Below are 16,939 nucleotides of genomic sequence, written 5' to 3' on the forward strand. Positions count from 1 at the left end.
TTTGAAAGAGTATATCCTTCCTTGGTATCGGTCCTATTTAATTTATACGAAAATCTGTTTAGAATTTTCGTGTTATAATCAAAATAAGTAAACGAAATTGCACATACAGGGGCGATTACGGCCACGATGCTAGAACGCACTAAAACAGAAATAAAATCTTTTTAACAAAAAAAAATATAACCGTCTTCGAAAATGCACCCTACTACAGCAACTAACAGCAAGTTTCTTCATCGCAAGTAACAGTCAAAGTAACGTCATAAATCAAAAGTGACGGTCTTATTCACTGAAAAAAAAAGTCTTCTTTACTACTACTACTACTTTTACTGTTACTTTAGCTTTACTTGAAGAATCTGGCTGTTAGAAGCGAAAAAAACATCGTACCTACCTGTCCTTTTGATCACTTTCAAAGTGCCAAAAACCAAAACAATATATGCAACTTTGAGGTCAGTTAATTTTTTTTGTTATAAATATGTTATTCATACCCCTAAATGCTAAGAGAGAAAATAAACGAAAAGAAATTTCAATATGCTACTTAGATTCGGTTAGTACTTAGTACGGGTCACTAGATGGCACTGGTCATTACTAAATCGCGCTAAAGATGTTTTATTACAGTTTAATAAGGTAGATATTAATTGTTTGCTCTGACATTCGTGGTATACGAATACACTACAATAGGCTATCTGCAATTTTTTGTGCCATTCGCCTTCTAACTGAAAGTCGTGTGGCAGAAAAAGTGTCAAATAACAAACAATAAACATTAGATATTGATATTATCCATATTATTTTGATATTATAAATGCGAAAGTAAGTCTGTCTGTCTGTCAGTCGTCTGATACCTTTTCACGGCTAAAAGGCAGAACCGATCAAGATGAATATTTGGTATAATGGTAAATGGGACCTTGGAGCAAAATATAGGCTACTTTTTGATTCTAAAATAAAACTAGAAGGGGATTAAATAGGGGTTGAAAGTTTGTATGGAAAGTCCTTAATTTTAAGTCCTTTACAGTTATAAAAAAATAATGTGATTCAACAATATTTAATTTTTGTATTTAAATTCGAATAATTGGATTTTGAGTTTAAATTATATTTTTTCAAAAGTAATGGTAAATAATTGAAAACTACACTAATTATTCGCAGACGAAGTCGCTGGCGTCCGCTAATATATTAGATATATAAAATTCTCGTGTCACGGTGTTTTTTACCACTTACCAAACTCCTCCGAAACGGCTGGACCGATTTTTATGAAATTTGTGTGCTCTTGTCAATACATACTCGATATTAGTATGTCTGAGAATCGGCCAGCATCTATTTTCTATACCCCTAAATCATAACCACCTAAATGGTGATAATTTTTTTTGTATTTTCCTGACACACTTTCTTAATTATAATTTTTTTATATGATTTAGCATTGTAAAATACCTGCAACCCTTAATTTTGACCTGTCTACCATCAACTCCTATGTTTATTAACGATAAGGCAAAACAATTTTTCCGGTCAACTAGTATTATAATAATAATTATTGTATTCAACGGTTATTTAGCTTCATCATTTTTTTAATATACTGTGATCGCCAGACCTTCATATCATTCTATAGCTTGGCAAATTCGTTCGTAACACTCCTGATGGTCCGCGGGGGCTGGGAGGGGGGTAGGGAAGCCCCGCGCGCATGACTTCATACCCGCGCAGTCCTTCCTCTGCTCCGCGCGGACTACTTCACACCCGTCCAGTCGTGCATATCATGGGAGGGTCATCAACGAACTTGCCAAGCTATAAGCTCCCACCAATCCTGTAAATCTTCCAAGCAAATGCGTTTTGTATGGGAACTCGACCAGTCTATAGCCAACATTTTATCAGTTCAAAAGATGTTTTAGTAGATCTCAGTAACTCCACTATCTTTATTTCCTAAAGTGTAACAAAGATCTTTTTTATATTATTCATCATTATCAACCCATATTCGGCTCACTGCTGAGCTCGAGTCTTCTCTCAGAATGAGAGGGGTTAGGCTAATAGTCCAGATTGGCAGACTTCACACACGCAGAGAATTAAGAAAATTATCAGGTATGCCGGTTTCCTCACGATGTTTTTCCTTTACCGTTTGAGACACGTGATATTTAATTTCTTAAAATGTACACAACTGAAAAGATGAGCTGTCAAGGCTCATGTATTTGGTACCTATTATAAACTTATTATTTAGACCATTTCCATAAAAGATGGACTTGTTTATGTAAATGTGCAGTACGAAGATACGAAATAAAGCGTTAAATAGTGCGTCTCACTAAACGCATATGGCAAACCTAATTAAGCCAACCAACCAATTTTCATACATAGCTTACCAGGTCAACATGTCTGGTGCAAATTAGTAATAGGTTTAGCACATTCTAGAACACCTAGGCAGACTAGAAATTTTAGCGTTTTACTATAATATATGAAAGCTGCATTTGTAAAAACTTAAAACACGGATAAAAAATTATTTACTGTTGCCTCAGTGAAAGTTAAAAAACCCGTCTAAAATATTTTCGGTCAAGGATAATTTATAAACGTCTGATGTTACTTTTACGTTAATAAAGAGAGTCAATGCGATCGTGTTTGTACTTTACGAGTATGTGAAATTTGTTTTACATGAAAATAATATTTAACAAACTGCATTTTTAGGGTTCCGTAGTCTCCACATGGAACATTTTCGTCATGTCCGTCTGTCCGTCCATCTGCGATTTAGTGCAGAGACTATTATTACTAGAAAGCTGTAAATTGACATGAATATGTAGGTACATTAAAAAAGTGAACGAAGTCGTAAAAAAAAATTTAGGGTACGTAATAATAATATTTTATTTATTTTCCCAAACAATTTACATGTTGGGATAATTTTTTTTACTCGTTTATCTCATAGTTTGGGGTATCGTTGGGTAGGTATTTAAAATATATAAGGGGTCTTCTTTCTATACTTTCGATTTAGGGATCTGTTTGTAAAAAATTAAGCTTTTAAGAGCTAATTTTTGTAAGAGTCAAGTGTCTCGACCTTCTACGCGGTTATTTATGGATACGTAAATAAAATCACAAAAGTAGGATATATAATGAAATTACAAGGAAATATTATAAACTATAACAGTTAATTAGCAATCTAATTGTTTGTAGCTAATAAAGTTGTGAGTAAGATAACTCAGAGTTTGTTAAAACTAGAAAGATAAAATTAAGTATAGGTATGTATATTAATTTTGTCTATAAAATAGAATAAAAGGTTTGAAAAAATAATATTTTTGCGTTACTTCCTTACGCGCAAAGCGACGATGAATTTTTCTTCGTCTATCACGTGGTGTGGGGTATATTATCGGTATATTTGTAAATGAAAGTACTAACTTAATCTACGGAACCCTACTCTGCGCATGGCCTGAACCGTACTTGGCTGGTTTTTTTTTAAATTACCTTTCGACCAGTGGGTAATTACTTTACAAAACTTTTTTTTTTATTAATCTAAAAATCGACGAGTGTAAATTTGTCAAGATTAATATTTCCGTTTTTGGGATTTACTCGAACAGATGTAATTTTTCTCTTACTGTTGAATACTCATACCCACCAAGTATGAGCCCTCGATATTGGCAATTGGTATCGGAAACTGAACTATCAGTAAAACCACAGGGCTAGTAAATTACTTACATATCTATTGATGAATGAAAATTAACGAGTTGTATACAGCGGTGGAACAATTTGAACATTGAAAAGCGTCTATGTAAAATTTGTAATTAGTGAGAAACTGCTGCTCAAACTGTTTTCAATAGCACATATTATGGGCTGGATGAATAGATAATGGATTGGATTCTGTATAGTATAATAGAATACTACCTATGCTTTTAAAACAGGTTTATTTATTATTTCAAACAAAAGCCTATACCATTTCACGTATTTAATAGGTGCTAAATCATTCAAGGTCAAATTACTGAGTTACGAGTAAAAGGCTATTACAAAGTCATCATTTTCGTGGGCGAATAAAACCGCTTGTTCTAGTTACGTATTTAAATTATTTGTAACTCGCATGTCATGGATTCGAAGAAATTGAAAGGGTCTTACAATTATAGCAAGTTATTTATAAAAGTGAAGGTATTCGTTTATTTTAACATTTAAAAGTAACCTGTTTGTGTTTCGTATTATACTGTGATTGCATACCTTCGAACTACGAGTACATTATAAATGAGTCCCATAAATAAGTATGTACAGTCAAAGAGACGTTGGAAAAATTTAAGGTGATGCTTGTCTAGAAATTGTCATTATGATAAATTTTGTAAATATCATTACAATATACTCTCAAGTGTATTATCATTTCATTTTTTTCACCTTATCAATACGACACTCAATATTTTAATATTTTTTGTACTTTTCAGAAGCTTTTTATTAGCTTTTTATTGTTTTTGTTGATAAGTTATGTTTTAGAAAGTATGAAATATATTTCATAAAATATAACTTCTTCTTGCTTCCTTCCTTGCTTGCAGAGTATGTACATTTTTTTATAAAATTGTAAATGCTTAATAATGTAATCCTATTTGTTATAAGGCGTAAAAACTAAATTAATACATAGGGGCAGCCCCTGACCATAACTATTTACCTTCTATATGTTGTCAAGCGTCTTTTTAAATTTTCACACGTTCTCTCAGCTTACTCGGCATACTACGTTTAGCGGGGTCTTGTTGCACCATTACTTAATATTATTGATTTACAAAGACATGTCATATTTTTGATTTACTAAGACCTGTCATTTTTTTGATTTACAAAGACATGTCATTTTTTGATTTAACCATACAAGTGCTTACTAAGTGATAATTTAATAAACTAGATTTTACCACCTTCTTTATTTAGAATTTGATTTTCTCGCAGAAGCATAGTTTAAATACTACAATTTTTTGGCAACTTACCATTCTACGTTCGAATGGGTTGGTCCCGTGGTTATCATATTATGTAGCATCGGATCACGACGTCCTGGGTTCAAGTCCTGTCGGATTACGATATACCGAGTTTCTCATTTCTTCAAAGAAATTTGCAGTAGATTTCTAACTCTGGAGTTAGAAAGCTGGTGATGTACCGCCCCTGTGCCTCGGAATGCACGGCAAACCGTTGCTGTTATTATAATTAAAATCTAATGGGGTCCTTAAATTAGCTAAAATTATAATGATTTATCAACATTTTAGTAAATAATTATGTATAAAATGTACATATTATTTGTTAGAAAAAGTAACTTCACATGTATCAAAGGTTTCTTGGAAATTTTGGATTATTGGATAAGCTTTTAATTATGATTTGCTTTAGTGTACGTTACCATAAGATTGAAATCGTTTAAGGTTTGAGGCTATTCTAATGATGATTGAAATGATAAAACTAGCCTTAATAATGCTTTGGAAAAAGCATATATTGATTGTAGAATAAATAACAAAAAAAACATATTTTTTTGTTCTACATTTATTCACTTAATAGTTCTAAAAGAAACCACATAGATTAATAGTTTTCTTTATATATGATCCGCCAAATAGCCGTATCGGAGTTTTAATCCAATCTATTAATATTAAAGCATTTTCTTCAAACAAAGACTCTTTTAAAGAACATTTCTTATAGTTCTGTACAACAAATTCGACGGCCAGATTTTTTTCTTTGACTGGTGATAATATACTACTAACGTCAACGCTACCATCAGGTTGGACGTATAATGAGCGATCATACAGTTCAACGGTCTTGCAAATTTTAGGGCCTAGTGATGGTGGCACCATCTCTTTTTCATTATCAATATCAGATCGATATCTGTGTATATCAGGAATTGTATCTGTACCTCCAACAAAACTGATTTTGTTATTTACTTCGTTATTTCCTATTACAAATCGTTCGTTTAGTGCATTGCCTATTTTAATATGCTGATTAAAATTATTTTTGTTCACTACACGCCCATTGTTACTTTTTATTGTATTTTTATTTGACAGAAAACCATGATTATATTTTAAAAGTGTAACTAAATTTGAATTGTTATTAGAAAAACTAGATATTTCTGATGCAAGAGCCTGTCCGTGTTTTATTTCTGCTCCTTGAATATTTTTCATTACTTTGTGGTTGTCTGGCTTATATTTTACCTTGAATAGTCCTTTTTTACTATTTATATTTTTGTCATTAGTGAAAAGAATTTCACCTGACTCCATGTTTATGTGCCGCGGTGTATAGTTGTTATTGTAAGGTTTAATGTTATGCCATTTATTAGTGTTTAACAAGCTTTTGGTATACATTTCATTATTATTTAAATATTTTTTATCGCCATATTCGTCAAAGAAATATTCAGCTGACTTTAAAAAAGGAAGTATTGACATTAAGTTACTTTTTATATACAAATCACTGTCTGACAAAGTTCTTTTAGATTTTATTATAGGAGCCGCAGCAAAGGGTTCTGGTTTTGATAGATTAGCACCATCAGTTATTTTGCTTGAAATTTCGTTATTATCTACATTTCTATAAAATCTGTGGTAATTATTATTCTTAACACTTTGCCCTCGATTTGTAATTTCCACATTTTTTGGCAATGTTTTAGCATGTAAGTCTAAAATTTGTGTTCTTAAATCATCATTTACAATTTTAACATTTATTTCTGGAAGCTTAATAACACGTTTATCAATAACGTTACTTATACTATTACGACGTTCTATTTTTAAGGGTGGATATACTTTGGTCACTCTAAAATCTGAAGCGTAGGGTAAATTATCTGATACTTTAAACAGTGGTATTGTTGACGGAACTTTTTTTAGCTTTTTGTTTTCAAAATTGACATTTTTAAGATAGTTTAAAACACTGTTAGCGAACTGTGAACTAGTCCATTGACCATACACTTTTGCTTTTTCTTGCAAAGGGGGTGGTTTTATGACCTCAGATACTTCATATTCGTTTTCGGTTTTAATATTTGGAGGTTTGAACACTTCATCGTTCTCTTTTATTTCAAAAAAAGATTTTAAAACAGGTTTTTTAAATTGTGTACTTGCTCGTGTAAAGTCTTTAAATGATTGTGGCCGTAGTGGTGGCGGAGTTTCATATTCTGATACATTGATGAGTTCTTGAGTTCCAGAACCAGATTGCTCTCTTTCATTACTACTGTGTAGTTTTATTTTACCTATATTACTTGTTTCTCTCAATAGATTCCAAAAATTTATTCTCTCATCATTTGTTTTACCTAAGTTTTTGGGAGTCCACGGTATATCGAAAATATCCTTCTCATTTGATATATCTTTTGTAGATTTAGTCAATTTTGGAATCAAGTCTAAACCGACGTCATGTTCAATTTTACCGTGAGCCGATTTAATATTTATGAAACTCCGAGTAGTGGTAGAAATAGGCAATTTCATATTTACTGAGTTATCTGGTATCGAATCAAAAGTCATATTGTTTAAAACAATATATTTACTATTGTCATTGCTTACAATCTTATTTTTGCGAAAAAGCTTTTGTTGATACAGAGGATCTCTTTTTATAGTATGATTACGTTCTATTGTTGACTTGAGTATCATGTTTGCTCCAAATATTTCCCCTTCTAAACCTGTAGGAGCACCTAAAATTATAAATAAATAAATTACATACTCAATAATTTATCTAAAATCATAAAATAATCTAAAAATGTATGGTATATTACCGCTCTCAGCGATACCGTAGCCAATTATAACGCTACCACCGCTGGGTAATATGAAACCGTGAAGCTATAAAAAATAAAGGTGTAATTTAAAACTCTTATTTACTTTTAATATAATACAGATAATTCAAATCACTTAAATCTGATGCCAAACTTATATATATAGTATACATAATTTATTTAGAATTACAGGTAATATAAAAAAAAAATATTATGTTTGAAAATAAAATTCGTTGGTTAAAAACAAAAGGTATTCAGAATATTAATAAAAATAGGTATTCATACTTTTCGAGCAGCTTCACAAGATGCTAGACGGCCATCCAAATAGAGTGCCCAAGCTCCAAAGTCTGATTGATATGACAGACAAATATGGCGCCACGTATTTTTAGGCACATCTACCAAAATACTTGAAGAAGTTTGCCTATTCAAGGATAATTTCATATATTTGCCGCCTGAGTCAAGCCACATCTGAATTACCCGATTATTGCCGTTTGCTGAAACGAAAACAAACGTTTGCTATAATTGATCGCTTGTACTACATATTATATAGCACAACTATTGGACCGTGAGCTTGCTAATCAAGCTCATAAATAACAAACGTGCTATCAAGTCAATTATAGTAACACATGTAATAGCCTAACAAAAACGGATAATACATTATGAATATTAACACGTCATAAATTGATGTTATACATGTACAAATAATATTTCTGTAATAACGATCAACAAACATTTTGAATTGGTTGTAAATATACAGTCCGTTATCAACCTACATTTTGGTTCTAAAGATTTTTATATTTAAGAGTATTTAAAAACAAAAATAAAGTTAAATCCATGTAACATTTTCGGCAAAATATCATGATTTTTTTTTGTGTGAAATATATTACTTACAAATTAACAGGTACCTACTTCTCAAATCAATAAAATTTCCAAAAATACTTGCTACGGCAACGAAGCTGTTATTAAAATAAACATGCTAAATGAACTAATCCGGTCATGTACGGACTTTTTATTGATTACGAAACGGAATCAAAAATTCATTCGTTAAGAAACTTTAAACCAACAAACTGGTCTAAAAAAAGGGGTCATGATAATTATTTCGTATCGTAAGTCGTAACATATTTGCTCAACGGTGTGCTGAAAGTAATTCTATATTTTATTGTGCATTTTATTACGAAGATACATGACTCTCTTGAAAACTCAGTCCAGTAAAATGCAAATATGCCAAGAGCACATACTAAATCTTAATTGTACCTTGTTAAAGTAGAGTTTGGCTAACGAAAGTAGAGACTGGAATCGCCCGCCAAATTAAAAAAAAAAACATTTAAAAAATGCTTTTTCACAATTCGTTTAAATTAGTCAATTTATAACAAATAATTATGTTGAAATAAGGTTTTTGTGCATATTTTTACCTTAATTATTAAAATATTACATAGTATTACTATAGTTAGGTGAAAATTTTAAAATCCTTCTTTTTTCTATTTACACGAAAAGATGAAAATTTGCTGAAAAGTTCAGTGTGACAGTTTATTGACGGGAAAGTAATTGCATTGTTAGTATTTTTTCGTTTTACTTCATTTTAAATTTTTTTTTCCATTATTCTGAGTACAAAAAAGAAATTTTAAAATAACTGGCCTAGTGCGTGTCGGGCCACGCGCACTGTAGGGTTCCGTATATTAACTATGTAATGCCACCATGGGATAGACGATAAAAAATTCATCATCACTTTGCATGTAGGGAAGGAACCCCAAAAAATGCATTTTTTTCATACTTTCTTTGTACCACTTTATAAACGTAATTAAAATAGATACCCATACCGGATTTTATCTTTGACAGACTCTGAGTTATCTTACTCACAACTTTAGCTTTTTAAGTAACAATGGAATTAGTATGCAAATGTTCTCCTAATTTTACTATTTATACTATTACTTTTTAAATAGCAATTGCCAACAAAAAATTTCTAATAATTCAAAGCGATTAATAGAAAATAAAATATAATCCGCTTTTTAGAGTAATGCACCTTTGAAGTAGGTTTATTTTTTTTTTTAAAACGATTTTATTAATGTATTTACATACTTATGTTAATTCACTTATTTTTAGTAGTAATAGTCTCTGCGCTAAACCGCAGACAGACGAATGGACAGACACCCGGACATGACGAAACTTTATGTGGACTACGGAACCCTAAAAAAGGCAGCGATTGACACGATGTCAAGGGTTACAAACAAAACACGTTACGGCCTATTGTTTTGGTAAAAAAATACTCACCAACGTATGTGAAAACGCTTTGATCGTTTGACAAGTCAAAAACACGAAACCAGGTGCAAAATGTAAATTCTCGAATGGCTGGTGTTTCTATATCGTACTGGAGAAACTGCAACAAAGTAGATGTAATTTTATATTAATAAAAACATCCATCGTAGATCGATAGATGGGCCTCAAAGCGTCGCGGAATTGTCCTTGGTTTTGTACATGAGTACGTCATCACTCCTAACACGTTTCTCTTTATTCATGTTGTGGCTTGTGTTTTTACATTTCCAAAATGAACACGAAGGCATAATTAAGGGATTAAAATAAAAAAAAAACAGTAAATATTTTTTTAAGTCCACGTCCTCTCACAGCATGCGCTTGTTACGTACTAAGATAAGATGTGCGTGCACGTCTTTGGGTAATGACATAAAAATATGCGTTCTTTAGTATGGGGCCCATCTAACAATTTACATCGATGAAAAAAATGTTTTGACGTGTCTCACCTTATGAGATGAAATGTTTATCATACAACGATTTCGGATGAAAGTTAAACAATTGAATTGAATTGAACAATTTATAAACTGCCTTTAGAGACTCAATAGCTCAACGATAAGCGCGGTTGGACTCATCACCGAGGGGTGGTGGTTCGATCCCCGCCCCGATGGTCCATTGTCGTGTCCGCTCCTAATACAGTCTTTTCCTTTGAGAGGGGAATAGGAATATTGGACATATTTATCAAGATATGGCAAATCATGTTATACTAGATTATGTTAATTTAATAAAGATTATTAAGAGTGCATTTTATGAAAAGAACAAAGAGAAATTTATAATGAAGCCACGAGTATTTTAAAGTAATGCACCGCACTTTATCTAATCTCATTCAATAGATAATAATAAAATTATAACAATTCGAAAAATGTAAACGCGCTATCTTGTGTCTGAAGTTGAATAAAAACTGTCTACGAACGTTGTTATAAATTAAACTGTATGTCACTTTATAGATACAAATATATTCGCGCTCCACCAAAATCATGCCCAATTCTTAATACTCAAGCGAGGTCTAGCTCTACCAAAGTAGTAAAAAAAATTACGAAATATTTTTGTGAAGGATTGCTATTTTATTCTTGTATTTTTATTTATTACTATACATTTAATTGTATTACAATATCCACGGTGAATGATGATGATGAAGAATGATCATTCTCATTATGATATTTTCTTCAATTTTATAGTTGACAAAAACACAGTTACTAGTCTTTTTTCTATTACTTCTATAGATTTATATAAGAAATAAACTTTACCTGTGCAAATCCTTTTTGTGTGAGAACAATTTTGAAAACCGGTCGATTTATGCAGTAACTAAAGTTAACTAGATAATATGTCAAAATGAGGCAGACGTATCTCGTCATAGTTCAGCTGAAACGGCATAATAACATCTTATTATAATAAGCTTTATCAAAATATAGAAGACCTCTAGAAGACCTAGTGAAAAACAGGTGTGGTTTGGGGTCCCACGAACAGGAACAAAGTTATTCATATTCAAAATATAAAACCAGCAAACTACAAGTAATATCGTTATTAACCCATATTCGGCTCACTGCTGAGCTCCAGTCTCTTGTCAGAATGAGAGGGGTTAGGCCAATAGTCCCCCAATGCCGATTTGCAGACTTTACACACGCAGAAAAATAAGAAAATTCTCTGGTATGCAGGTTTCCTCACGATGTTTTTCCTTCACCGTTTTGAGACACGTGATATTTAATTTCTTAAAATGCACACAACTGAAAAAGTAGGAGGTGCATGCCCCCAACCGGATTCGAACCCAGACCCTCCGGAATCGGAGGTAGAAGTCATATCCACTGGGCTATCACAGCATTAATCCGCATTGAAGAACTTAAAACATATTATAAACACAATACCGAAACTCTACTTTGATTGAACAGACTATATTTTTTTGCAAATATAAAACGAAAAAATACTATTCGGTTTTGTTTGTAACTTGTTTCGCTAATAAATTATTATATTTAACTTGCATTTTTAGCTCATAACAAGTCTAAGTTCTTCTATTTTTATTATTTCGGTGTTAACAGAAGGGATGTTGATTTTTTGTGATACATAGTTATTTATTTTTCGTGCTACATTGTTACGTGGCTTAAGATTCTGGTTTCAAGTCCTGGGTCGGGTTAAACAATAAGTACAGAGTTATTCTTTATAGAGAGCTGATAAAATTAAAAAAATGGCTAGTATTTATGTAGATGATGGATGATGATGATGTCTTTGTTGTACTGCATCACTGTTTACTATTTATATTTAATTGTTGTTTGACATCTATTATCTTTTAATTGTTCTTAGCACTATTTACACACGTTGTCATATTACTAGAAAAATGTTGAAAGTGGAAGGACATAAGTGGAGAGGAAGGCAAAAGAAGATTTGGCTGGAGTGTGTGAAAGAGGACATGTGTGTACAGGGAGTGGATGATGAGGTGACCAGTAAAAGAGACGAATGAAAAAAATTTACATATTATTCCGACTCCACTTAAGTGGGATAAGGGAAAGGAGATGATGATGATGATGACACTGATAAACTAGAGGATAGATATTACTTACGTCAATCAAATCAAGTATCTTACTTGGTATTTCGAGATAAATCGTTTATAATATTTGTATAAATGTAAATAGTAGACGTTTATATTTACGAATAGGATCCAGCTTCAGTAAATGGTTTCCTTATGCAAACCACAATTGCTAAGTTGCGCTATGGTACTCCGTGCTTTCTACGTGCAAGTAAAATGACAACTGGCATCTTGTGAATTATGATTCAAATTGTTATTGCTCTGAAATTGTTTTGTAAACCGCGTAATCATCACTTGCGAATACATTGTTGCTTTCTGACTGTACCGACTTTTACATTCACCATAAATATTAAGTCTCGTAGAGGTTGTGGGTTATCATCATCATCATCATCATCGTCAACCCATATTCGGCTCACTGCTGAGCTCGAATCTCCTCTCAGAATAAGTTGTGGGTTATAACTTGAATAATCTATATTGCTAAAGTAATAAATGAAATCTCTAGCTCAAAGATACTGTTATTTTGATGCTATCTAATGATTATTATAAAATATCAGAAATTCAGAATTCGTTATTTTAAATAGGCTTACTTTGCAAGAAATGTCAAGTTTGACTATTTGTAACCGTACCACCTCTGCAACCTCTACCACCTGTTCAAAATGCAGGTTCTTCCGAGAAGAGCCGGCAATAAAGAACAACAGACTGTTGAATAACAATTCTATACAATATTCATTATCATGCCATGCTCCTATATGACATATGTCATGGAAAGTATGACTACCTATTAATAATAAATTGTTTTATAGAGTTCCACCCACATCTTGCACAAATGCGAATTAGAAAACCATTGTTTGCTATAAGTAAGTGCCTTACTAACTCTGGAAAGCGTTCGCCATTATATGCATTAATGCAAAACTATAATGATAATTAAATTTACGTACATTTATATTCTGATACTCGTCCAACTAAATTCAAAATGCAATTGTCACTAAAAATGTAAGGATCTAATGTAAAAGTAGCTTAAATTTGTCACTGTCACTTCACTTTCAATATTTCACTTTTCTTGTTTAGTAATTAATCTGTAGTTCACAGTGCAAGTTGACGATCTAGTTAAATAAATTAAAAAAAATCATTAACATAAGATTATTAATTCTTCTTCCTATGTGAAGATGAAAGCCGGGCCTATCAACTACAAGAATCTTTGTCTTTAATAAATTCGTCAAATACGTGTTCGTTGATACAGTGTTTATACTTATGCATTAGCAAGTTTGTATCTGTCAGTTAAACTTTGTCTTCAAACTTTAATAATATATCGACTAGGTATCGGTTAATTAAGACAAGAATACCGATACCTGGAAACACTAAAGTTGTTCCTTGTAGCGATACAGTGTATTGGAGAAGGTGAAGTAATACATATAGCGTTAGATAGATCAAATAGGTCATACACTAGCAATTTAGTTCAATTATAATTTATGATTATACACCACCATTCACCCTTCGCGAAAACGAGACATGGCTATATCATCGAAACTACTAACTATCACTAACTTACACAAAACTTAACTTACCTTTGGCAATAGTCAATCACGGCTTAGGACGATGACTTCGTCCGCGTAAAATTCAGTTTTCCCAAATCCCCGGAAACCTTGTATTTTGGTTAAGTTTAATACAGTGCATGTTGTCAGTGATGACCTACGGATCCGAGAAATAGTCTCTAACTATTAAGTCTCATAATGTATCTCCATTCAAAATTTCAACCAATTGCAAGCAGTAGTCTTTGCGTGAACGAGCAATCCATACAAATTTTCATATTCGCTAATAGTGTTTAAGATTATTGTGTCAAATAATTTTAAACACAATTGGCGAAATAAATTCCTCCAGATTGCTTAACTTATTGATCTAGATTAATCCATACGTGTAATATTGATTACCGAATTTCAAATATAAAACAGACACCAAATAGCGTTTTATAGCCATCAGTATTTAATTAAAAAAAGAAGAATTGATTGTGTTACCGATGCCGGGAAACATGCTTTATAATCTGTGATTACTGTTTACTCTACACTCAATTGGATTCGATTTTTGGCGGGAATCGAGAAGCGCGCTTTTAAAATTGAAAATTTTAATTTAAAAGTTTTTTAGTAATATACGTGTGAAATAAAGTGTTCATATGTAAATTAAATCCAGCAAAATGCCGTCAGACAGTGATGGCGATGCCCACGAAAGGCTGGACAGAAAAAAACGTAAAGTTCAAAAGTCTGCTGAGGACGATAGTGTAAAATACAAACCCTATATAAAGGCAGGTTATAGCAGAGCCTACACGGATAATAGCACTAACGCGGAATTCCCAGTGTTTGTGGAAAGCAGTGAGGCGAAAATTAAATTGGGGAACAAAAACCCATTAGTTGTGTCCAAATACTTTAAACAAGTAAAAGGTATCTATGAGAGCAGGCGCATTAATGCTAACAAAATAATGTTAGTATTCAAACAAGCGACAGCAGCCAATGATTTTCTCAAACATGAATGCCTAACAGTTTACAATCTTCGTGCCTTCATCCCGGCATCTTCTGTGGAGAGGGTGGGGGTTGTCAGGTTTATTCCTAAAGAGTCCAGTAACCATGAACTATTTAATAAACTTTCTTCAGAGTGTGAGATTATTGGTGTAAGACGATTCATGAAAAAGGTTGTAGACGATGTTGTTCCTTTGTCAACTATTAGTGTAATTTTTGCAGGAACAACTTTACCACAATATATATATTTAGACAATTGGCGTTATAAGGTCTATACATATATTCCTCCGCTAATGCAATGTTTCAAGTGTATGAGATTTAATCACTATGGGAAAATATGCAAAAATATACAGGTCTGTTCACGCTGTGCTGGTGAACACCACTATAAAGCATGCACGGCTGATACATTGAAGTGCAGTAATTGTGGTGGAGCTCACTTAGCCATATCCAAAACTTGCCCTATAAAGGCAGCGAGATTAGAAAAAAATAAACAATCTTATGCTAAGGTAATTGAAATTAATAGTGTTAATTTTCCTACTCTCCCGAAGCCTCAACAAATACAGCAAAAATTCCACCAATCTAAACTAGACACACAAGAAAATTTAGATATTTCTTATTCAAATATCATTAATAATAAAAAAATATTATCAGCAATAATTAATACATTAGTTACTATAGGAAACTCAAATGACATTAAAAGCACAAGTAAAATTAAAGAAGCATTTTTGAAACATTTGAATAAAGTTTAATGGCTTCAAAGCTCATTATTGTTCAACATAACATTCAGAGTATTAATAATAAAAAACCCTTAGTAAAAACATTTTTAACACAGGAAAATATTGATATTTTATTATTAAATGAAACCTGGCTTAAAAACTCTAGTAATCTTGTAAAAATCCCAGGCTATAACTTTGTTGGAAAAAATGCAAAGAATGAACATGGTGGCGTAGGTATTTTATTAAGAAATACATTTAAATATAAACTTTTGAAAACAAATTTTATGAAGATGTTCAATCCATAGCAATTTCTTTAGAAACCAATGTTGGTGACTTATCAATACTTTGTGTTTATTGTCCACCTAAAAATAAAAATAAATGTAAAATCAATAGACTTAAAAGTATCATCAGTGATATACCAAAGCCCTGTTTAGTAGCTGGAGACTTTAATGCACATCATATTTCTTTTGGTTGCCATAGTACAAATTCAAGGGGTAGAAGCCTATTTGATATTTTTGATGAACAGGATCTGTGCATATTAAATTCTGGTAGGTCTACTACACTTCAGAGACCATATGCAAATAGTTCTGCTATTGACATAACTGGAGTGAGCCCAGTGCTCGCTCCGTTATGTGAATGGACAGTAGGTGTAGACACTTTGGGTAGTTACCACTATCCCACATTCACAAAAATTAACTTAATTCCATCTAAATATTCTGTCAATGATAAAGTAGAGAAATTTTTATATAATAAAGCAGATTGGGATAAATATTTTAAGAAATCCAAGGAGTATTTTGAGTATATCACATTTAATGAACTAGATCCTTTACAGTCATATGACAAATTTTGTGAAATTTTGACCATTTTAAAAAAAGAATGTATTCCGCTTGTTAAATTTGAGGGTCCAAGAACTATTAAAGCTCCCGCTCCTTGGTGGGATGAAAATTGTGCTGAAGCAGTTAAAAATTCCAAAGAGGCTTTACAATTATATAGGCGAGTAGGGTTAATGGTAAATTATATAAATTATAAAAAAATAGATGCACTTAAAAAAATAATCATTAAAAAAGCAAAGAAAGATAGTTGGAATAAACTTTGTTCATCATTTAATAGATACACTCCTATAACTTATATATGGAATTATATGAAAAGATTTAAACGAATAAATACCCAACCAAAACTTAAAAATGATGTATGGATTCCAAATTTCATCTCAAAACTTAAACAGAATAATAATAACACAAACTTAATCAACTCTGTT

General features: G+C 32.0%; 2 protein-coding genes across 11 annotated transcripts in view; one reads left to right on the forward strand and one right to left on the reverse strand.

Annotated features, from left to right (window-relative positions):
• Nucleotides 1-16,939, forward strand: part of LOC112042895 (coiled-coil domain-containing protein AGAP005037) — a 233,015-nt gene that overhangs the window by 180,940 nt on the left and 35,136 nt on the right. The gene's annotated exons all lie outside the window — the stretch shown is intronic.
• LOC112042898 (GATA zinc finger domain-containing protein 4) lies at nucleotides 5,443-11,308 on the reverse strand. The gene is made up of 5 exons (XM_024078102.2): nucleotides 11,188-11,308; nucleotides 9,905-10,010; nucleotides 7,922-8,130; nucleotides 7,640-7,703; nucleotides 5,443-7,558 (listed from the first exon to the last, which is right to left on the reverse strand). The coding sequence occupies exons 1-5, from the start codon at nucleotides 11,293-11,295 to the stop codon at nucleotides 5,460-5,462; spliced, it is 2,586 nt and encodes an 861-aa protein (XP_023933870.2). The 5' UTR covers nucleotides 11,296-11,308; the 3' UTR covers nucleotides 5,443-5,459.

The sequence above is a fragment of the Bicyclus anynana genome, chromosome Z (assembly GCF_947172395.1).
Source record: "Bicyclus anynana chromosome Z, ilBicAnyn1.1, whole genome shotgun sequence".
NCBI classification, from domain to species: domain Eukaryota; kingdom Metazoa; phylum Arthropoda; class Insecta; order Lepidoptera; family Nymphalidae; genus Bicyclus; species Bicyclus anynana.